This window comes from Passer domesticus, chromosome Z (assembly GCF_036417665.1).
Source record: "Passer domesticus isolate bPasDom1 chromosome Z, bPasDom1.hap1, whole genome shotgun sequence".
Classification (NCBI taxonomy): domain Eukaryota; kingdom Metazoa; phylum Chordata; class Aves; order Passeriformes; family Passeridae; genus Passer; species Passer domesticus.
The window spans coordinates 70461461-70485294 of record NC_087512.1 but is presented as its reverse complement, the minus strand read 5'-3'; the positions used below and the strand labels follow the sequence as shown (position 1 = coordinate 70485294).

Below are 23834 nucleotides of genomic sequence, written 5' to 3'. Positions count from 1 at the left end.
GATGATCACACTGGCATTGCTGTCAGACTTAAGTGCTGTGGGAAAGTCAGGAGGGCTTGCATAAGTGCAGCCAGTGTCACCATCCACCTGTGCAAAGCAGGGCAAGAACACCAGGATGAGCTCAGGGTCCATTTTGGCAACTGCTTGAGCAACAAAACCTGTCCTGTATCTAAATGGCAGAACACAGACTCCTCAACTATTATTTTTCTGTCCCCTCCCTCTTCTCCCCCACCCCCCAATTCCACAAGTGAAGAAAAGAGGCAAAGGCAATTAAGAAATTACAAATCTGCTGCTAGTGTAGGTGGCAGGAAGAGGTGGGTGAAAGGCAAGAGGAAGGATCAGGAAATAGCAATAAATGTTTGTAAAATTTATATTTTTGGTGGGCTCAGGACCTTGTCTTGTTCTCAGTTTTCCTCTGAGTGAAAATTTCCAACAATCAGTTGATTTCTAATTTCCATTACTTGTCTGCCGTTTTCCACATCCTCCTGAATATGGATTTTCCCTTTGCTTGTTTAGCTACATTACCATTACAAGGTTAACAATATTCACATCAATACCCCTGGGCTCTCTGCACTGGATTCACCCACAGGCATGCCAAAAAAGCAATTAGGGAAAGTGGGCAAAGACGGCTTTATTTATTTATTTATTTTAGTGGAAAATAAAACAGAGGAGATGTAAATGAAATCCAGAGAGCTAAAAGCCAAGACAGCACGTCAAATTTCACTCCCAAGCCCCTTAATAAATGTATTTTTTTACAGTCTTGGTAAATGATGGTCTGTGCACTGCAGGGCTTGCTAGGAGGTATCTGTACCATGGCCAGCTGCTCTCATTTCTAAGAACTACGTAACATCATCCAGTCCAAACAGTAGGGCTTTAATTCAGTCACAAAATTTTTATACTATAAAAAGATTAAAGCAGCATGCCTTCCCCCCTGCCTCCACATTGAATGGCTAACTCTTTCCAGGTGACTTTTTTCCCCATTGCCTTTGCCTGAGCTATGTTTCATTTCCTAGATTTGGGATCTGGTCCTGCAGTCCTGGTAGATGCTTGCCCTCAGTGGGGTTAAGGCCTGTTTTTTTGTTAAAGAAGGCTGGATTTGGCCAGTCACAACCAGACAACTGTGTAGGTGGCCTGGGGCTATGCTGCTGCTTTGGGGAAAGGACAAAGTGATGCTGTTTGGTTTTTGTTTTTTACTTTATATATTCTCTGTATTCTTCACACATATATTTGTAGCTCTGTAGCCTATTGTACTAGTGGCTGATTTTCCCATTATTTTTCCATGACCTTTCCCTAGGCAAAAAACCAAAAGAACTTCCAGATCTCCAAGCCCTGGGAGGTGCAGGGCCCCTCTGCTGTCTTGGTTCCTCCCGGGAACCAAGGCCTACAACAACTCTTTGGGACACATTTCATGGACAAAGCCCAGCCAGTGCCGAGGGGGGACTCCAGAGAAGGGGCTTGACCTGGGTGGTGGGGGGCGATTACATCACTACTTGCCCTCCTAATTGGTGCTTTTTATCAACTATGCTAATTTCCTAAAACGTATAAAAAATGTACTCATCCTTGGGAGTGTGGGACATCTTTCCATAACTGCACCCGAAGGCCTTCAAATAAAGATCCACTCTTATATTACCGCCTTACTAAAATGATCTCAAGTTTCATTTCCAAGTTGGGAAAAAGGCAACACCAGGCCCAGTAAAACACTAGTTTTGGGGTGTGGGGTAGGTTAGTTTTTATCCAGAGGCCACAGTTGCTTTGGTGAACCCTGTATTTAAGAGAATATGAGCAACACTTTCCCATGTATGTGAATTAACTTAGCTTGTCAACATCCACAGGTGTTCATATCCACAAGTTTTTTGTCAGAGTCCTGACATACTGTAAAGCATCTGCTTCCCCAGTAGTCCATAGCAAGATAAGGCCACCAGGAGCTAAATTTGTTTTGGCAACCACCTGGCAACATTCCCTTTCCACTGCAGCCAAAGCCTGCCCTCATACACAAGCCAGACCCCATGTGTCCATCCTCCAGATCTGATATCTCAACCCACCTCGCTTTCCACAACTGCTTTGTATTTATCAATGAAACATGGCCTTTTGGGTGACTGAAACCAAGTCTTATGCATTTTTTTTTCAGCTAAGCTGTAGAATACAGTGTGTAAATGCAAATCTTGCATGCACAATGCATTTTCCTTTGCATCCAGTGTTGTGTTGATATCCAATGTGTCTACACTGCTGCCGGAACTGGTAAACCACATATTGTCTTGAAAGGTTACCAGATACAAATATCCTGGCAAAGACTTTGCACTGTGCAAAATTCATGTGTAAGTACTTAGCTAAATTGCAAGCATTTTTTGTTTGTGTTTGCCAGTGTTCCCATAGACCTTTTGTACCTGAAGCACGAAGGTCAGAATTATTTCTTGTCTGCAGAAGTGTCTCTGGGCTTAGACTTTGCTTACTAAGCCATAGAAAAAACATTTCTGCTTGGTAGCTATATGCTCTGAAGAACCATGAACTCGTGCCACTGTGATTTTTGCTAGTAAGACGTCCATTTTTCTAACTTCCCATTCAGATTCATTCAGAACCATTTACTCTTCCTGACAAGCCTAAACCAGGCAGCCAAGGAGAGGAAAAACTAGAGGGACTACCATTTCCTTCCCGCTGGTGAGAGATGAGTCTGACAAATACATTTTTAAATACATAGAAACCTGCAGCATTTGTGTTTTCTAACATTACCTGCATTAAAAGAATTCTTGAAATACCAGTGCCAAGAACAGGCCACACACCATGCTCATGGATCAGCAGTCGCAGAGACAGTCATGCCAAGCTGTGGGCAGCAGCTAATCACATTCCAAGAGCCAGGGCTGACCAGACAAGGTACAGTCTCTGCAGCTGACATGACAGAACTGAATCCCACCTTGGAGAACAAACATATTCTCCAGCAAGGACAAAGAGACAAGGAGTTAATCACTCCTCTCACAGCAGCAGCAGCAACAGCAGCAGCAGGTTCTGAGTGTGGCTTAGCACTTCCCAAATGGGGATGAGTTAACAATTAAATTCCAAGATAACTGCAAGGTCAGTTTCACTTTGATCTCCAAGTATTTCTTACCTAGGCTGCAGCACTTATCTTTTTTTGTTAGCCTATCAAGTAAATAAAAGAGGAGCAAAACAGCTCCAGCAAAGCTGATATGAGACTCTTCCATTTATCTCTATCAAATTGCTTACCTATTTTATTTAATCTAGGTACAAACATGCTCATTGCTAGAGAACCATGTGTATACAAGTTATCAAAACAAAAAAAAAGTACACACACACTGCAGGAAATCCACAAAATCAATGTATTATTTCTCAAGGGACAACACTATTATGTATGGGGCCCAAAAGAGCAAGGTGAGGAAGAGCTTTACTCAAGCTCTAAGCAAGCAGTACTTCATCATTCACTGACCTGCACGCTGTTATTGTGATAACCCAGGAGGATAAGCCTTCAATGCATCTGAAGTATCTGCATTTTTTACACAATGGCAAGATGCAAGTTCTTCTGACTTCTGATATATTAGTTAGGACATTTGGGCCTTGTCATAGTCCTTAAAGCATCATGCAGCACAGGTTAGACTCCACAGCAATACATAGACACTCAGCTTGGATCCTGAGGCTATGAGATGGGCACCAGGGACAATTCAAGATCTGTGTGAAAGGAAGATGCAGCAAAGCACAACAACTCCATCCTGAATCATATGCCTTCAGATTCAAAGCTCTAGTGTCTGATATAAAAGCAATTTTTTTTAGCAAGGCATTATTTTTCAAGCTAACTTTATTTTAGGGTGGACTCCTAGATTTATGGGTGGTAAGGTTATTTGCTTTAGTAGAAGGTTCATGTGATGGTAAACATATCAGCCACTAACTTCTCAGCTATGGAAGACTTTGCACTGCATGTAGATGTTTCTGGAATCCTAAAAGGAGACACCACAAATACGCAAAGATGTAATTTACCAGGAGTAAAATGTAAATAGATAGCTTATATCCTGTGTAACTATATAAAACCTGTTCTGTACAAGAGTTCATCTCTATATACAGAACAAACACTAGATTCAAGGACAAGTGAGGATAATGCGTTCAAATTACTTCCCAAGGAAATGAATGAGGAAATTCTTTTCATGTCACTACTGGTCTTATATATGTGTTTGGTTTCTCTGAAGGAAAGACTCTTTCAAACCTCCCCATGCTCTGTCTTGTCTACAGTACAGTCATATCAGGTGCATTTATCTCTGCCTCTACCCACTACTGAATCTGAAATTGGAAAGTTCCCAGCCTCCCAAAGTCAAGGAGAGATTCCTTTGCTTGTTCCACTCATGATCACGACCTGTCATGACTGCTGCCGAGGCTACCAGTCTGTGTGCAGGTATTGAAATCACGGCTATGCGCAAGTCTCCCTCTCCCCCTCCCACTTTAAGGAATTGAGCAAGCAATTATGGGAAATCACTGGGATACCCAAAAATGAGATAATTCTTGCATCATCCTGACATCTGGTCTCCACCACTGGTATTAGCAATGCCATAAATTTAATTACATGTCATGTGAAAAGTACTTCCTTTCATCTACTTTAAAGTGCTGCTAGCAGTAGCTGCTAGGCTGTTCCTAGGTTTGGGGACAGCAAGGAGCCTGTTTCCTGATCACCTTATCCATCACACATGCTTGATTTTTAGTGTTGAAAACTCATCTAGCTCCTCCTGCAACAGATATCCATCTTTTTTTCCAAATTCTCAATTCGCTGTTTGATATACCCTTTTTGTGAGTGTCTATGAGGGGCTCCAGCCACTTCAGAATGCTTGTCTCAGTTTGCTCTGGTTGCCTCTATCTGATAGCTATGGATATTCTCTATCCTCCACTCCCTTCATTGTTCTGAGGGAAGCTCCTGCTTTCTAGCTAGCCAATGGTTTACAAGAGAGAGGGATTTTAACTGCCATAGCATTTTTCTCTTAAAATCACAATTCATGCAGTGATGTGAGAAGGTCATAAATTTTTCAAGTGCCTTCCAAAGGTCTTTGTTAGGGGAAAGAGGTTTTTGTGAAAGGAAATAGCAGGCTCAAATGCTTTTAAAAAGAATTTTGTGTATGTGCCTTGTTTGAAGCCACATTGCAGCTTCTCATTGCAAGAGGCCACCCTGTGATAATGACTCAAAGGCAGCATGAACTTCATGCCAATGTCACAGCAGAGCAAACCTTGGGAGTAAATTGAATATCTCACGCGTACTTGTCATTTGTTGAAGGTCTGAGGCTGTTTTCTTCCTCCAGCAGCTTACCCTGTTACCCTGTAATTAGGGCTATGATTGGTTCTGCAGCATCTCAGAGCCTTGGGACGACTCTGGGGAGTGCCACAGGTAGGAGGAGATTTAATGAGATATTCTGGGTTTTCAGTTACGCCCATGCCACCGCACTGAGGTCAGTCAAATACTTTGGTATAATTACAGGCAAACTTGTAATGCTTCCTCCCCATAAATCTTTTGTAATGTTTAAAATCAAACTGCTGTATTCACTCTTTACTGTCATAGGACAATGCCTGCAGGTACATATTGCCGGCAGCAACACAAACAGGAAAGGCATCCTTTCCCAGAGTTTCTGCCTCTGCTCAAGGCCAAGCCAAAGACTCTTCTTCAGTATTGGTATTAGAATTTCCATGAGGAAATTTCATCCAATACTTTAATTAAGAACTTCAAACTTCCTTGTCAGTTTGCTATTTGGCAATTCACCTGACCCAAAACACTCTGCCTCAAAAGATAATAGAGATAAAAATTTTGATTTCACACTGAAACCTAATTTGTGGGAAATGCAAGGCAACAGTGCCGATTGGCTGCTTCAGCAGTCTCTTGGTATCTCCCTTTCCTACATCATCTATGCCAAGTGCAGACAAGTCGACACAAAAGTGTAAAAAACTTTTTGGATAGCATATCAGGAGTTAGCTTTTGTTCGAAATATAGACCACCTGTGGAATGTGGTCTATTCAAATTGATAGAATTTTCTGCACATGTTTTTATTCCTATTACTTGAGTTTTTATGTGACTTGCTAGTCTGTTGATTTATCTGTGATGCAAATTTATCCCAAGACTATATAAGATGTCCAAAAAACAGCTGAAAGAAGTTAGTTCTTTACACTTCACAGGGATAGTCTCTTAACTGAGTAGCAATGGCATTGCTTTCTATTGTCAACTAGTCTGCCATCCCCTCACTGGCACAAGAATTAGACTCCATGATTAAAATAAAAATCTAGACCAAATCTGGCAAGTCCTTTCTTTTGAAGGGATGGTTCTCCAAGGAAAATCTTCCTATTTTTAAGGCTAAGGCAGTTTTCAGAAGTGGCTTACAGGGGAACATTTTTGTGGCCAGTGGCAGGGTATTATTTTAGTAGCTAGTAATAAGCAACAAAATGTGGCCAGGAAAAGACATCTATCTACCAGAGCTGGAACGCAAAACCAAACATCTAAGTCAGGGGAGTGTAAGGAGATTTGCTTCTACCATTGTTTTAATTTGATTGTTTTATGTGCTGCCACATAATAGCACAGTATGAAGTGGAGCAGCAACACTTCAGTGGAGAAATTAATTAAACGGCCTGGTTAAAGAAAGGGTCAGTAGTCCTGAACCAATAGACGCCTCTTCAGACAGCTGGAAAAAGCAGAGATTTTAACCAAAAATGTTCATATATCCATGGAGAATACAGGTAGTTTTTTTTGTTAAACACACTGCATCTTCTAATGTTTGCCCTGGCTATTTTGTTTGTTTGTTTCCTTACAGATGTATGATTGCTAATTTCTAGACATATGTCTGTAGAGTGATGACTTCAAAACTAAAGGTTATCACACAGTATGCTCCTGAATTCCACAAGTCTCTGGTGCCACTGGCTGGTGGAGATCAAGCTCAGTTTCGTATAAATCACGAGATGGAGTTGCGTCTAACTCAGTACAAAACCAACAGGACCATTCATATACTCTCTCCTCTCACATAGCAGTCCCTGTATTTATTGCCTTTTTCTACACTTTTCAACATTAAAAATGCATCACTGAGCAAACTGGAACTTCAGAGGTTTCACTAACTGGATGCAACACTTAGAAACATGGGAATTTTATTCTTTACCCGCAGGGGAAGAAAAACCTTTTGCACACCACATTCCAGTAGACCATTCACGCTGTCTTCCTACATCAGAAAACTGCCATTCACATGCTGCTGTTGGATTGGAAGGACACCTCTCAGGAAAATATTTTACCTTCTGTTGTGTTAGTGCCTAATACACCACAACCCTTTGTACATTTCAGTGACAATTACTCCATTAATTTCTAGAAAATGTTCTTTCAATAGTTGAAGATAAATGTAAGGTTAGGGCTGAAATGTGGTTTATGACATTTTTTAATTTTTAAGCAGGTGTTACTTCTAAACTGTCAGAAATTCATAGTCAACTTTTCAATTTCTTTTGAGGTTTTTTTTTTTGTTTTGAAGAATGAAGAAGAACGAGAACCCTTCTTCATGTTCTACCAGTTCACAAAATGACACTTTCTTTCCCCTAAGGACAGAGAAAACATTCTCCAAAACAAAGAAAAAAACTAAGCCCAGGTCTGGCAATGACATCTGTAAATCATCACAAAATTTACTGGTTTGTGGCTGTTCTGCAATAGACACTTCTTTTTTGATGCAGGAATTACATATAATCTGAACACTGCTTATAAGGATAACATCTGGAAAAGATAGTAAGAGATTAAAGCAAAACCATCCAATGGAATTTATTTTGCATGTTAAGAAAAAATTAATGAGGCAGCTTTACTCGGTGTCTGAGTGATAAGCATGCTCATAACAGGGATATTCCCATGCTTCACACCACACAAGAGCTCATGCCTTTAAATATACTCTTTTAATATCACACAATTCACACATAACGGATGAATATAATTCTTAACTCATGTCAGACCTTGGAGACTGTACAGTTTTAGGCAGCAGGCCCAGAAGCTGAACCTGAAAAGCTCTTGCATGGCTTTTGTGGAACTGGTCCTATTAATGGCCCAGTCTGATGTCACTGCAGATACCAACAAAAATGAAAATTCCTCCCCTTCTATGGCCTATGTACATAAATAGCTGTCTAATGCACCAAGGAAAAAATCAAAGGTCTTACAGACCCTACAGGTTTCAAATGCTCAGAGAAGGTCCAAAAAATGTCTTCTAGGTACAGCTTAAATCTTTATACCCTGTTCTAAGTTTTCCCTTTCATCAATGGTAATTTCTGCATTTGATGACAAATCTAAACACTATTGATGGCAATGACTGCTTCTCTATTTCCAAATGAGTGATTTCAGATAAAAGTGCAACATCTTAGCCATCTCAGTCAATATCTTGTCAATAAACTTCAGCCTTCAGACATCTGTGTGAACTACATATCAGGTAAGCAAGAAAATGCCTGTATTCAACCATAGTCCTGAATCTTGGATTAATTTGGGAACCTTCAGCCAGAGATTCACTTTGAGAATCAATACAGCAAACAACAAGAAATCTGTGGAACTGCTTTGGCAATGTACTGCTTCACTGAGTGTATAAATACTCTTCTAGGATTTTCAGAAGTCTATATTACCAAAGTTAATAATGTAGTGATTAAAAAGCCAGTTAGCAAAATGTTTAAGATGATATAAAATTAATACAAAACTGCAGGTCAGAAATGTTGCCTCCAGGAAATTAAAAACTCATTTCTTGGCAAACGGTCAAGATTATAATATTGTTCATTTACCTCAATGCACATGTTACCTTCTGTATCTCAATGCACCTTCTACCTTGTTACCTTCTGTATCTCAATGCACCTTCTACCTTCTGGATGAACATAGCAAGAGGAAGTAATCTTCACATGCTAATTTTAGCAAACCAAAAGGACTCAGCATTTCTTATTTGTTTGGCTTTGCAGAAAGCAAAACCCTTTTCCTTTGTGGAAAAGGCTTTTTTCTGCCTATTGAACTTCTCCTTCATGCCACTACTTTCACTAGTCCTTTTCTCATAAGCTGAGTGGGCTGTAACTAGGAGAACCAAGTGAGGAAAATATAACCATGCAGCTTCTGCACAGCTGTGAACCAGCTCACTAGTCAAGAACTAATTTATAATGACCCCAGCAGATGTCAGAAAGCACCAACCCTAGTCCTTTGAAACATTCATCAGAAGGAAACCAAAGACCATATGCACCATTTTAATGCCACAGGACACGTCAAGATCATAAAAATTGTGTGTAACTCTCCTTCAGGAGTGATGCCTGTCTTGCATAGTCACTCACTTGGCTGACTTGACCAATGCTTGCCTCTTGTATCCTTTCTCCATACCTTTTCTCCAGAGCCTGCTCTCTGATGTCAAATCAAGGGGATGTTCCACGGCCTGTTTCTTTTCCTAATACCCCCCAGGCACCCCAGGCAGACCTTGAGTGAGGGCAGTGCTATCCATGGACTCAATACAGTTCCCAGTAAGGAGCTTGGTTCCTTGGTTCCCACAAACCAAACAATTAGGTCCATTATGATTGTGCATCTACCACTTATGGATTATGCCTTTAAAGAAAAAAATCTATTGCACCATCACTTGTCCAAATTCATCTGAGTTTGCCCCAGACTTGGATAAAAGATGCAAAAAGACAGGCTTTTTAATCCTTTCAATTAAAATCCTGACCCAGGATTAACTTATTATAATTCATGGTTCCTGAAACCTGCCCTGGGAAAGTAAAGAGGCTGCCCTAACTTCGGACAGGTCTGTGCAGAGTGAAGAGCCTACAGAATCCTTATCTCCTTCACAACATTCACTGATGAAAACTGAAAATCCAGTTTTTGAAAAACCACTAAAAGAGGCTTTCAGTGCTTTCTTTTCCCTGACAAGAACTGCATCTGAATTTTCATCTAAAGCTTATTGCTCAAATTATTTCAACTTTGCTTTAAAAAAAAATAAAACCTTAAAAATACTAAAGTTGTGCTTTAAAAGTAATAAATAGAGGTCAGTATTATGAATGCAGAGGAAAGATGACAAGGAATAGAGGAAAAAATATTTGGAAAATCAAAACAACCACATTTTTCAAATAGTTCTACCTTGGACCACTGAAACCAGACAAGTAGTACTGTAAGGTACCTCAGTAGTGTAAACTCTTGGGCCAAGTCTATTGTCGGTTTGAACAAATGGATCCTGCACAGTTCATTCTATGTACTTGTGACTTGCTGCAATTTCTCAGCCAACGTGAGCAAGTCATTTAAGCATGTGCCTGATCAAAAGCACATTTAGAAGCCTGATTGCCTGCAGAAGGCAGACAGTCAGTCTTTCGAGAACACCTCTGCACTTTGAACAATGCCTTAAGCTAATTGCAGGATGTGGAAGCCTGGAAGATAAGGGGCTAATGTGTATATCTCAAACACTGATAGCCACGTAGCTGTGGAGCCAACCAAGGATTGCTGGTAGCGGCGGCCTAGTACCAACCATGTCTGGAGAAAGGGGCCAAATGGAAGTAGGACAGTCCCTTTCTGGTACAAGTGTCCTTGTTCTGGCTCCCGGAGCTAAGCACAACAGAGAACAGCTGAGGCACAGGAAAGATGCTGATGAGCCAGTTTGGAATGTAAGGGGGGGAATCAAGGGCACCCAAGATCCCTGAAGCCCCCCAACCCCTTTCCACAAAGGTCAACAAGAATGGGCTGTACATGATAACTCATTTGCCTAGAGAGTGAGAAACTTAGCTCCAGTGCATGGAAACTTCACTATAAAAAGTACTACAAAGCCTGGACACACATGTGTTCCAGGGGCCTGCAGACCCATCAGGTGGATTGATGCTGGAACCAGGACTGGTAGCACCTTCCTCTTCCTTTATTCTTTTCATTCTCTCTCTTCCTCTTTAACCCCTCTCTCCCTCTCAGGCCCTCCTCCTTTCATCCTAGCCCTTTATCCAAAACCCACTGCCCCATGTTTATACAGAGGTCAGGGATTACCATAGGTATTTTCATGCCAAATGCGTAATTTATTACTAAAACTTTGTAAGCTTTTGTAGGCACTCTTGTCATTCCTTTCAACCACAAGGACCTATGGTCCTTGAGTGCTCCCTTCCATGCAACGGTGGGATGCCACACAGGACTAATGCCAGACCCATTTAAATGGAAGCACACAATAAATCAGGATCCATGATCTAGCTCTAGCTAGGCATAAATATTTACACTTTTCCTTGAATGGACACTTGCCTTGAATTAAATATTCCTAGTTAACCAGCCATGCTTATTCATTTTATGTTAATATTAAACCACACTATGCAGGATGGGGACTCCAGTAAATACTAGGACTAAGACTGAAAAAAAAAATCATTATGTTATTACAGAGAAGCAATAAACAACACTTTTCATAAATTTTATGAAGACTGTGAATGCTCAAAGAATGTGATTTTCCTGCTTTGAATAATTTTAGTATATTATTTACTTGTAGTTATTTTAAAATGCTGATACTAATGGGGTATGAGAGACAGGAGGAGAGGGATACTAAAAATAATGAAAAAGGTGTGTGAGGGTGATGTGTACGTGTACCAACTTACAGGCATACACAGGTATGCTCACATATAGTTAAGCTAAATATCCATGAAAATATATCTAAAATACCATGAGGGAAAGGGATTTGTATGCACAGCAAGCTGCTGTGTCAGGATTACGAATGATGTTGTCAGTTTGAACAAATGGATCCTGCACAGTTCGCTCTGTGTACTAAGTCAGGATTAATACCTCTGGATTCTGGAAGCCAAAAATATAAACCAAACATGTCTGTCTAGTTTGGGTGGCCACCTGAACTTAGGTATATTATGCAGGTGTCCTACCAGAGAAACCAAGATGAGCCTGGAGGAGAGCATTTATTTGTTCACCCAACACATGAATGGAACATGAGGGGACAATTTGTGTGGGAGCATTGACCTGCCACTGATCAATTAGAAACTAACCTTCTTCCTTTTAAAAAGAGCACACGTACACACCCCGAGAAGGATATTTGTGATTTATTTTGCCTGTCCTTGAATTAAGAGGCCACTGCATAATTCTGGAGATGGAGAAAAACCAAGACATCAACCTAAGCAGCCTGGATTTTTGGTGCAATTCCAGCTTGTTTTTAGATTCCCTAACTGGCTTTGGCAGATCTGGAACAAAGAATTGCAGTGACAGAGGCCCTTCAGCTTTGTGTTCATAGCACCAAGTATCTGCCATTCACAGTTTGACTCTTGACAAGCCTTTGCCCATTGTCTCAATGACAGGGGCCAAACTAAAATCCAGGACTCAAGCTGTTTACATCAAGATCCCACTGTTTTCAGTTTCCTTCATTGCTTTTAGCATGGGAGAAGTACAGCCTGAATTTAGGTTAAGAATATCTGCCTTTCTGTTTTAAAGTTAAGGAATTTTTAGTATACACAGCCTGTATGTATAAATATTGAAAAGGGAGGAAAAAAACCCCGAAAAAATTAATGCATTTTTTAAGAAAATAGCAGACCTACCAATGTGTAGTTGGATCTAATATATCTGGTACTGCTTCCAGAAGGAAGTCTATGTTCCTCTTAGAAATTGGGTTGCATGCTAAGTAGCCTCTGATAGCTCCAGCTCAAAAGTAACCTTAAATAGTATTTTGAAGCTTACTAAGAAAATGAAGACCCTTCTCTACTTTCTGCATTACAGTCATCCTGAATAAGAAATAAAAATTTGTTCATCTACTGTATTAGTCATTTCCCCACTCACTCTACAAGCCCTTGCCCAAACCAAATTTCTTATAAGATTCAGGAAGATAGAGTGCCTTTTTGCCAACATTTGGGCTCTGTCTACTGTTCTCAGCCCTCTGAAACTGGTGGTGGTTCACACCACAAAACAAATACCTTCTGTATATAAGAATTGGACAAAGAGTACATAAGGACCAGAAACTAAAAAACCAATTTAGTGTTCATTTAGTGGGCAGAAAATGTTCAAGTCCACAAAGGCAAAAACCTTCTCCTCTCCTCTCCTCTCCTCTCCTCTCCTCTCCTCTCCTCTCCTCTCCTCTCCTCTCCTCTCCTCTCCTCTCCTCTCCTCTCCTCTCCTCTCCTCTCCTCTCCTCTCCTCTCCTCTCCTCTCCTCTCCTCTCCTCTCCTCTCCTCTCCTCTCCTCTCCTCTCCTCTCCTCTCCTCTCCTCTCCTCTCCTCTCCTCTCCTCTCCTCTCCTCTCCTCTCCTCTCCTCTCCTCTCCTCTCCTCCTCCTCCTCCTCCTCCTCCTCCTCCTCCTTTTTTTATCACTCTCTAGGGTGGTTCTGACAACATCAACACAATACTTCAGGATAATTCAAGTTAACTGGGTATGCATGAGGGGCTGGCACATGGAGCTTGAGACTGGTTCAAAAGTCACTCACCTTCAACAACCACAGTTGCAGGTTTCGAATAGGCTGTGCCCAAACTGTTCTTGGCTACACAACGATACTGTCCTGCATCTTCTCTCTGAACATTGTGTATCCTTAAATTCCCAGAATCGAGGACGGCAATGCGAGCAGTCTCCTGCCGGAGGAAGGAGCCATTGAGGTGAGGACTCTGTATGCAGGCTGCACACAAACAGCATCAAAAATCTGTTTACAAAGTTTGGGCTTACATGCATGAACACTATACATGTCCTACAACTCAAGCAGCTATTCCTGCTCAGCACTGTCATGACACACTGACCCATTGATATTTTTGCAGATCAGTGAATTATAGCTTCAAAAGAGCTCTTATTTAGGAGAACACTCACAAGTGCTTTCCTCAGTATTTGGCCATACTTAGTAATGACAAGCATATATCACATAAAATATAGATACACAGAGAATATTTGGTTCGTATGTAGAATCATTGCAAATGAAGGTATTTATGAGATGAGCCCTGGATTTTCCAAATGCTTCCTTTCTAGCTACTAGAATTTGCAAACACTATAACTAATGCTAATATTTAACACAGTTCCTTTAGCAAATAATTAGTATTACTGAAAAACATTCCTACTCACCTTTACAACTGTTTCTCCTTTGACCCATGAAACAGAAGGTTTTGGATTCCCCATTGTAGTGCATGGAAGAACAGCCTTTAATCCTTCTATTATTTCCACATTTACAGGTGGGCGGGTTATTTTGGGTCCTAAAATTTTAAAAGCCAAAAACTAAATTTGAAATGAAGGTACAAAATAATAGAATGAGACAAATTCAGAAATTACATCCAAAAATCTGCTGTTTTTTCTGTGTATTGCTGAAAGATAAAGCAGTCTTTCTCATTTTTGAAGTTATTTGGTAAGAAGTTTCTTCAGCACAGCATTCAGTTTAAAAGCTGCAAAAGCAGCTAACTTGCATGGGTTATTTGTTTTCCCAAGTGGAGTTTGACAGTCATTTGAATTAGGGCCTGGGCTAAAATCCAAATTCAGATAAGAGTATTTCCAGTATTGAAGAATGTTAGCATTCCAGGTTCTGACATTTTTCACTGTGTAAACACTTTCTTGTCTCAAAGCTCAGATCTGGATTGAATTGATTTTGAAAGAGTTTTAACCCAGGCTTGCCTCTGGCTCAACAAGAAGGGCATGTAAATGCAATTAATATCCGCAACTGAAGGATTTATAACCATGCCAGTGAAAAGGACAATCAAGCCTTAAAGAAAAGGCAATCAAACTCCCTTAAAGTTAATGAGGGATACATTTAAATTCATTTTACTGAAAGAACATGGCCTGCCTTAGTCTGAGCTGAGAGTATAAAGGATTATTATCTCAGTATTTTGGGAGATCTGACATTTTGAGGCCCTTCCATGATAATGAACCAGCAAAAAAACAAGTTTCAGAGAGCATCATCTCCTGGCCACCACCTGCAAGTGACGGGGATGACACAGAGTTCCAGCATTATCAGACCTTGAGGGTCATCTCATTAGCACAGACAAATCCTTTCCTATATACTGCCTTTTGAAGTGTTTGTGTAAATAACTCTTGCCATGTGAGTCCAGATTTACTGAGTTTGGCACATATGTAGCTCTCGGCAAAAGGAAATCTTTTGCCTTCCATGTGGGATGATGAGAGCATTTACAGCATGGTGCTCCAGACCATTCAACATGGCTATTGAGAGCATCTGAACATAATTTAGTTGATTTTGCCATCCTTAGGAGGAAATCTGATTGGTAAAATTTTACAATTAAAATTCACCAGGGATCTATCCAGTATTGCCACAGAGGACTAATCTATCAAACCCTTTTACAGAGTTTTGTACAAAGGGCATTCTCCAAAGCATCAGGGGTTTTTTCTGATTTTAGAACAAATGTGTGCTATTCAAGGTAAATAATCACGACTGCATTAAGTTATGATCCCATACACCATGTCACTGACTCAAAAAACTGCACCCATCTTCCCAAGAACATGGGTTTGCCCTGAACGTGGATCCTCAGGTGCCATAGATGGGAGTCTGCTCAGGTTTTCGATTAAACACTCACGTGGCATCAGGAATAAATTGCATTTCCACTTACGCATTTTCACCTGGAGAGCCCCACAGCTCTGTGCAGCTGCTCCAACTCCGTTATCTGCTGTGCAGCAGTACACCCCATCATCACTGTCCTCCACACTCAAGATGGTCAGGAGCTGCCCATTCCTCTGGATGCTGTACCGTGTGTCGAACAGCCTGCAGGGCACAGCATGGATTGTCAGGGACAACCACGGACAGAGAAAGGGAATTGCATTTTAATATGCAGCCTGCTGATGTCACTACAAATGGAAATAAGCTCTACCTTTGATTTTCAACCTACAAGCAGAAGGAAAGGTACTGAAAATGCTGAGTTCAGAATTAAGATTCAGGTTTTCACTAGACCACGCAGTTCCTGACTGTCAATAGTGTAATGACAATTCTTCCACCACCCAAACATTGGTAAAATCAGTAGGCATCATGTTGGAGTTTTGACTGGCCAAAGACAGGCATGAGCACAAATAATCTGTTCCAGCCAGGTCCTGTTTTATGTATCATTGTTCAGTGTAAGAGAAAGATGCTTATACAGGAAATAGAGCTGGCTGAAATTGTTTAAAGAAAGCTTTTTCAGGAAAACAAAACAAAACAAAGTTTAAAAATTTTTTTTTTATTAAACAGATAAAGTTAGGGAAATATTCTTAAGGTTGTGAAAAAAGACACAAACCAAAGATCATGAACTTTTGTGTCTACATCTTGGAGCAGTTTTGCCTATTTTGTTTGCAAAAAAACCCTACCAAACCAACAAACAAGCAAAGAAATGTGCTGAAGTCATCTGAAAGTTAGAGGATTCAAGGATAGCTATGGTTTAAGGACAGTAGGCTTTAACCTGGATATTTCAGAAGACTGCAGAAAGCCCTGAAGTGGGAGCAACAAAAATATGGGATATTGTAACAAAGTATGCGGGGCAAAGACCAATTTCATATGTGAACATGACAAGAGAAGTGTGGTATGTGAGTAGGAGGAATGTGTGTATTCAAGTGGGAGAGCCAGAGAAATCAGAAAGAAAGATGAGGAGAAATCAAAGAGCTGAGGTATTGATCTTCATTGCAAAGCTATGATAAATATAAAGAAATAGTATAAATAAAACACAAAGAAATTCACTTTTCATAGTGTCTATTTTCACACCTTTGTTGATGCTTTTAGGAAGCACCTTAATGCAAGAGGTCTTTTATTCCAATGAACAGTGGAAAAAGGGTTGTGACCTGAGGATTTTATCCCCAGCAATCACAAGTATCTGACCACTACATATGTCAGGTTTTTTCTTTTACTGTTAAAAATTGTACAGTAGTCATTAACTAATCTGAATGGACCATTATGATGGCTTAGGCATGTATTTCTCTTCAACAGCACTTCACCACTCATTATTACATCTTCTCCTCTTTTCCAGCTTGGGAAGAAAGAGTGCCATGAAGTCATCCATAGTGTAAAAGACATGCTGACTCTGTCCCATTCTTGTCCTAAGGAAGGCTTATTGTGGACAGCCCTGTTCTGGAAGATGGGCCAGGTAATAATTTCACTCAGGACAGAGCATCTGCTGGTTTACTTGCACAAGTTTTGATGTCAAAAGGAATGGCACTTCCAGAAGACTACTGCTGACTCTATTCTCTGCACTGGCTCTATTCCCATTGAAGTTGAAAGTTTACATACTATTTTGTTTTGAAGGTTAATCTTGCTGTCTCTCCAGGATGCTGGGACCTTGGTAGGAGAAGAAAATTTTGGAAATGAAATAACTGATATAATTGCTTTCAATAACTAGGCCCTTTGAAGTTTGATACACACACACATAGAGGCACAGAAATATATTTATATGGGGTTTTTTTCAGAAAAAAGTGTCTGCTGATCTGATGCTTTTTCATTGTGCAAATACTTTCATCCGAGTTTTTAGAGGGTAACAAATATATTCAGCTTATCTTTTCCTCTGGCTTTGGTCTGAGCTTTTGTATCTAGCAGTACTGAATATTAATGCCTTGTGAAATTAAACCCTTGGTGTTATTAATGCTGCTTCAGAAGTCCCTGTGAAGGAATGAAGAACCTGCGCTCTATGGCCTTACCAGAAGAGGTGTTTTTATCTTTATTTTCCATTTTGGTCAAAGCACTGTGTCTCAGACAGAGAGTGGAATGGTTTTAAGAATTATGTGTTTGGCTTCTGGAAGAGGGGATTGAGGTGAAAAATTATCTGGATTTCAAATTACCTTAGAACACAGGGAGAATGATAATTTTAAAGACATGGAGTGAGAAAGAGAGAGTTCTTCATGGATGGCTTTCTCTCCCTGCTTTGATTTTCAGCCATGATGTCACCAATGGGGAAAGAATTAGCAGAAGGTAGCCTGATTTGGAAATTACATCCATGGAAGTTCAGACCTCCATGCTGGTACAAAGCTAGGGTCAGAAGATTAGGGCAAATTTTGCTGAGATTGCAGACAATTAAAAAAATATTTCTGAAGGTCTATATTCATATCTGTATCTTTCTGCTTTGTCCTACTCTAAAGCAGTTTTCCTAGCAGTGAGACCTCCTTCTCCTGCGGACTTATTTGGAGTGTCCTATGCCAATGGTTTAAAAGCTTTTTGGATGTTTCTCCACAATAGTGAGAACCATACTTCAAGTGGCCATCTGCCCAGCAAGCACATCTCTCTGGAGGCTGGGTATTGACTATATTGACAAAGTTGTGTTGTGCTGCATTTTCCCTAACAGAGGAAGTCATTTACAGCCATTTAGAATGAGAAACTGGTGTGAAGCCATGTGGCAGACGTAATGTGATTTCAGAGCTAGAAGATTGAGTACAGTTTACTTTGTGGAAACCTGTCTACAGCAAAAGAGTTCCTACAATGGTAGCAACTTCCATAACATATTGCCACACTTCCAGAAGGCTGTCTTCTTTGTTGACATCTCGATGTCTGGTTGTTAATGTCTGACAGTGCATAACAATGAGAAGATAATTTCCAGATCCAGAACTAGAAGCTAACAAGAATGGCACAGTACAAACCCTTCCATGAAAAGTTTCCAAGAACATTGAGACAGACAACAAGCCCTGCTGAGCTCCTTTTAAATATTATACAGCATCCTCCTCCTTTGTAAATGCATGAACTGAGGAAGGGAGCACATTGAATTGTCTGAAGCTGGAGAGAAAACTCCTTGCAGCAGAAACCAACTCTCTGCAAGCTCAAATGTGTGAAGGTGCGAGAGCAACCCCCAAGTGCTCTTACCACTCCCTCAGAAATACAGAATCTAGATAATTACAGCCACTCATGCTCTCTCCTGACACAGACCAATTTTTATATTTCCAGATATTTCCTGTATCATGAAAAGAAGCACTGCCAATTTTGGCAGAAGGTGCTGGGGTGCTGGTGAGGTCTGGGACTGCTCCCTACCTGATGGGAATGCTGTTACGTGTCCATGTAATCTCCGGCTCAGGATATGACTCCACTACACAGACAAACTTGGCAACATCTTCTACCAGGGCATCCACTGTTTCCAGAGGAGTGCTGATCAAGGGAGCTGTGTGAAGAAGAAAAAATGAGAACACCTTCTGGTGCCTGCTGGAGAGAGTTACACAGCCTACCAAACACGGAGGGAGCCATGCTCCTGCAGGGTCACTCAATGGCATTTTCCCTTGAGGTCTCTCCATAAGATGCAAAATACAGCAAACCAAGCTCCAACAAGCTCAGTGCATCCTGTGTTTCTGACCCACCTCTTCCTCAAGAGCAACAGGTGAGCATACTGCAAGGACAGAGGTGAGGATGCCCCACTGCTACAAGGGTGGCATTACATAGGCTGGGAGTGCAAGGGGCAGCACACAAATTGAAGCCAAGCTGTCCTGCCTCTGGAGTGGGAAGAGTGCCTCCTTACTAGTGCATGAGATGTGGGCTTTTTTTGTCATTTGTCACACAGCTATTTATCTTAAAAAAAAAAAAAAAAAAAAAAAAAAAAAAAAAAAAACCCACCACAATCAACAACAACAAACCTGTTACACACAAACACCAAACCCATTATATAGCGCTCTATTTTTCTAAGCCAGGCTCACAAAGACCATTCAGGTCATTCTGATTTGTGTCACGTCTAGCACACATTCTCATTTTCTCACATTTTCTAACCAAAAATCATAAGGGTTAGAAGTTTAATAGCTATGTCTAATGCTTATTATCCTAGACCTGTAGTCATATGTTACTTGAATGCATCTTTAGAAACATTTGCCATCTCTCTGGTGGAAGACTTGAAGCACAGCTGGAAGGGATCAAAGCCCAAGCCTAGCCACTCGCTTTCCTGCTCATGTTATTCATTGCAGCCACTGCCTCCAAAAACATTTGAATATCTTGAAAAATGGCTGCAAGAGACACACATCCATATTGGTTGGACTAGATTTCACTGACAACTGTGCTGAGATAAACTAGTTTTTACTATATTCCTGAAACACTACCTTGAAAATACATCATAGATTCCGGAGTCTTCCTGTTCCTCACAGAGCATAGCAGCTTCTGGCCCATTATTTTTTCACAGAGAATCCCACCTGCTGCGTATCTACTGGCCCTTCATAGTACAATGAGATTCAAATTCAGGCAAAAAATAAACTATATCCATTTTACCCTCCCCTCCCAAAGGAATGGGCAAAAGAGAAGACATTCAGATTTAAGTGACTGAGAATAATAGAAAATCAATACCTTAATCCTTTTATCAATTTACATGGAAGTCAAAATTAGAATATCTTTGGAGTTCTGTCAGAATGAAGCTAGAGGAAGAAAGGATCAGCTTCCACTATCAGGTTTATGTAAAACTCTAAACACTTTTGATGTTTGATTAGAATGAATCTGCCTCAATAATATTTCTAGATTGTATGACTTTGGATCATATATAATTGGTTAACAATAATGACTACACTTATGTAAATCTCAAAACTACATCTAAGATAGCTCTAAAGGTCATATGGATGAAACTCCAATTAGAAGAAGTCTGTGACAAGTTCATTGTTTAAGATCACTGCTTCAAATTATAGCTTGCATCACTTTATTAGGTCATTTTGGGTCACATTAAACAGAAATAATCATCTATATTGTTCCCCAGATGAATCCCATGCCAGTGAAACCAAATGGAAGACTTCTATAAAGTCTTCATTTTGCTACTAATGAAGATTGTCTTCGGAGAATAACCCCCACCAATGGTTATCCTGTCTGCTTTAAATGAGAGGCTGCTATTTCGTGACAAAGTTTATCGGGGTTTAATTGCATTAACCCCAGAGTTGTTTTATATAGTATGGTTTTGTTGCTCTTGTCCACATTCCTCAATCTCTGGAAGGATGCTTTTCTAACCCTGAGAAATGTAAATTTTTACAGTAACAATAATTCAAAGCAACTAGTTTTATAACTGTTGTAACAGTAAATACAGCCACTCCCACACTTAATAAAGTTACATTTGTGCCAAGAGCTGGTATGCATAATGACAGTATTTTGTTCTTTGGGCAAAGAAGTCCTATCAGGTCTCTATATTAAATAAATGTTCTAGAAGCAGTTATATGCTTTTAAGTGTGTCTTTTATTCAATAGGTGACAGAATATTGCATATTCTGTCATCTATTAATATTCTGACCTCGTCCCATTTGAAAGCTAGCATACTGATTTTTGGGCAGACTCAAGCCGCGTGCTTCTAAGAAAATAGCGACCAAACTGACAGCACCACAGTAACAGGAAATAATTTCAAAGCTGCCTTCCCAATTCTATATCCTCAGAAAGCAACCATGACAGCAACAAGGATGTATAATTTTCTCTTATGCTCTTTTCACCTTTGTGATATTTAACCCAAGTAAGGACAGCGAGCAGTGAGACTTGCCGTCATTTTGTGAGGTGGCAACAGAGTTCCAAAATGGCTGAGATAGTACTTACATCTAAAAGCTATTCAATCACCTTGGGTGCTGGTGTCAGTCCACGTTTTATCCAGAAAGCACTCTAAACTCATTATGTGTGCATTACCATTTTTTAACATAGGAAAATAAAATCTGAAAAGTGTATGGACATATCTATCATCACATAGAAATGCAGCCAGGCCTTTCCATGTGCGTATACTGGACCTTTCTGATATTTTTAAGGGATCCTTGTGGCTTTAAATAAATTGAAAATAAATTAATCTATATATGTGTAAAGCCACACAGGTGCCATTTTTCTGGATGTCAGCTGTAGTTTCCGAAGATAGAAAAATGACCCAAGGCTGGTCACGGGACCATGAGAAAGCCAAATCCCCTTCTGTCCGCAGCCCACCAGAAGCTTCCAAATGTGTTGGCTTTGGATTTGGAGTCACCAGACCAACCAGGCAAACAAAACAATACAGAAAAGAGAACCAGTCCCTCTGCAACATTGCAAACACCTGGAGAAACTGCAGTTTGTATGGTAAAAAGCAGCTCAGCTGTGATGTCCTAGAAAAGGGAATTTATCTATTCATTACACTGTGACACCAGAAAAAAATCTATCCCTGTCCTCTTTGTTTTTCTTGTCTCTCCAATACCACTTATTTTACCACAGCATTCAAAAGCGTAAAGTTCACAAACTTACTTCAATGCCTTATGAATATACCAATATTTTTATTTCAAAACCTTTTTAATAAGATACGTTTTGGTTTTGGTTTTTTTTTTTTCATTTTGGGAATAACCTGACTAACAATTGCAAAAGCATAGCCCTGCAAGAGCAGCAATGTTGGCCTAACATGGGAATACTGGCATTCTCCTTTCATTTTGTTTTCCTGAAGCTGCAAAATTTCTAGTAAGCGTTGAATTTCAAAAGCTTTAAATTGTAACTCTGAATCACCGTTCAGGAAATATTGTTGTCCGTAGTTCTACCAAATGGTACATCCAGAATGGTACCACGGTTGCATCTTGTGCCTCAAATACTTTTCTAAACAGATTTTTTTACCAATTCTTTTGTTAGCTACAAGTATGTGAGCATATGCTCATATGCATGTGTGCACACAAGATAGGAAGAAGGTATGATAACTCCCATATTATATGCTACAACAAACAGTGCATATTTGTACCTGTATACGTATACTTTATAAAAACATCATAGATATTTATTTCTTTTGCAGCTTTTTATACTTAAAAGCCTACACAGGTGTGCTGAACACAACAGATCTTGTGCTCTTCAGCAACTGGTGCTACCAGCCATTAACACTTCTGAGCTTCCTTTCATGTGAGAAATTTACATCACACTCAAGCTGAACCCAAAGGTCTCCCCTGCCTGTTACAACAGACTACGTGCTCTTCACAGACAAAGAATTCCATTCCAAACACAAATATGAGAATATTTTTACTGCTATCCTTCCAAAAGCAGAGAACTGACCATAGAAAGCAGACCATTTTTGTCTTTTTCAGGAACACTACAACACCACCCACCCCACTGTTAGCAGAGACGCCTTCCCCTTTGCAAAACCTCCTTCAGTAAATGGCAGAAGAAGAGCAGGAAAAAAGCAAACCTTTTAGAAGAGTCTCAGCCAAGCTGAGAGCTGACAGGGTGAGGACGTGCACCAGGGGCACCTTCAGCAGGTCATTCATGTTTGATCCAGAAGGCATCCAGCTCCTTCAGGCACGGCGTGCAGACTTCCCAGCCGGCTGCATTTCGGAAGCGGTGTGCAAGCAGAGCTTCCCTGCAAGTGACAGAGTGGGGTCTGAGGGATCTAAGTATAATCAGGAATTCTCCCACCCAGTGGTGGTGATGGACGTGGCCAGCTGGTGTGTATCCACTTTGGTCAGTGTGAAAGCGTGGGGCTCATGAAACAAGAGAAAGCAAATCCCTTCTGAATTCCTTCTAAGCAAACAGAGAACAGTACAATGGGCAAATGCATTTCCAGGGCAGTACCCTACCCCAGTGTTGCAAAGTCATCAGACTTTTATTCCAGAACACTGTAAGAGCAATAGTAGGAAAAAATGCTTGCCACTGCCTTTTCCTTCACCTTAGTCCCCCTCTTTTCCAGTTTTTCTCCTCTTGCTCACACACACTCCCTCTTATTATAACCTTTCAAGATTGTCTGTAATATGCCACCTGTTGCCCTGCTGATAGTATTTCTTTTCTTAACAGATGCATTTGCTGGAGCAGAAGAGGTTGGCATTGGTGACTAAAAGTGCCTTTCTGTAGGGAAGTATAACAGTGAGGTTTAATCTCCAGAAATATCTTGTTAACCACCAGGTCTCTGCCTAAGATGAAAGACAGACAATAAACACTCATTTTCTAGGAAGTCTTAAAGAAACATCGGAATCAAGATCTTCTGACTCACTCTTTCTTACCCCATCCTACCACAAAGGCCTACATTATATCTTCAAAAAATGTCAAGTCACTTGTACTTCCTGGTTTTTCAGTATAAATATTTATATGAAGAGCAAAGAGGCTTACCATTGTG

General features: G+C 40.4%; 1 protein-coding gene across 1 annotated transcript in view; it reads right to left on the bottom strand.

Annotated features, from left to right (window-relative positions):
- The window catches only part of MUSK (muscle associated receptor tyrosine kinase), a 58462-nt gene extending 35403 nt beyond the window's left edge, over positions 1-23059 (bottom strand). The window contains exons 1-5 of the mRNA XM_064404455.1: positions 22914-23059; positions 18834-18960; positions 15472-15623; positions 13985-14112; positions 13365-13506 (exon numbers count right to left, since the gene is read on the bottom strand). Coding sequence (XP_064260525.1) covers positions 13365-13506; positions 13985-14112; positions 15472-15623; positions 18834-18960; positions 22914-23010 — 646 coding nt within the window. The 5' untranslated portion in view covers positions 23011-23059. The remainder of the gene's footprint in view (positions 1-13364; positions 13507-13984; positions 14113-15471; positions 15624-18833; positions 18961-22913) is intronic.
- Between the last annotated feature and the right edge of the window lie 775 nt (positions 23060-23834).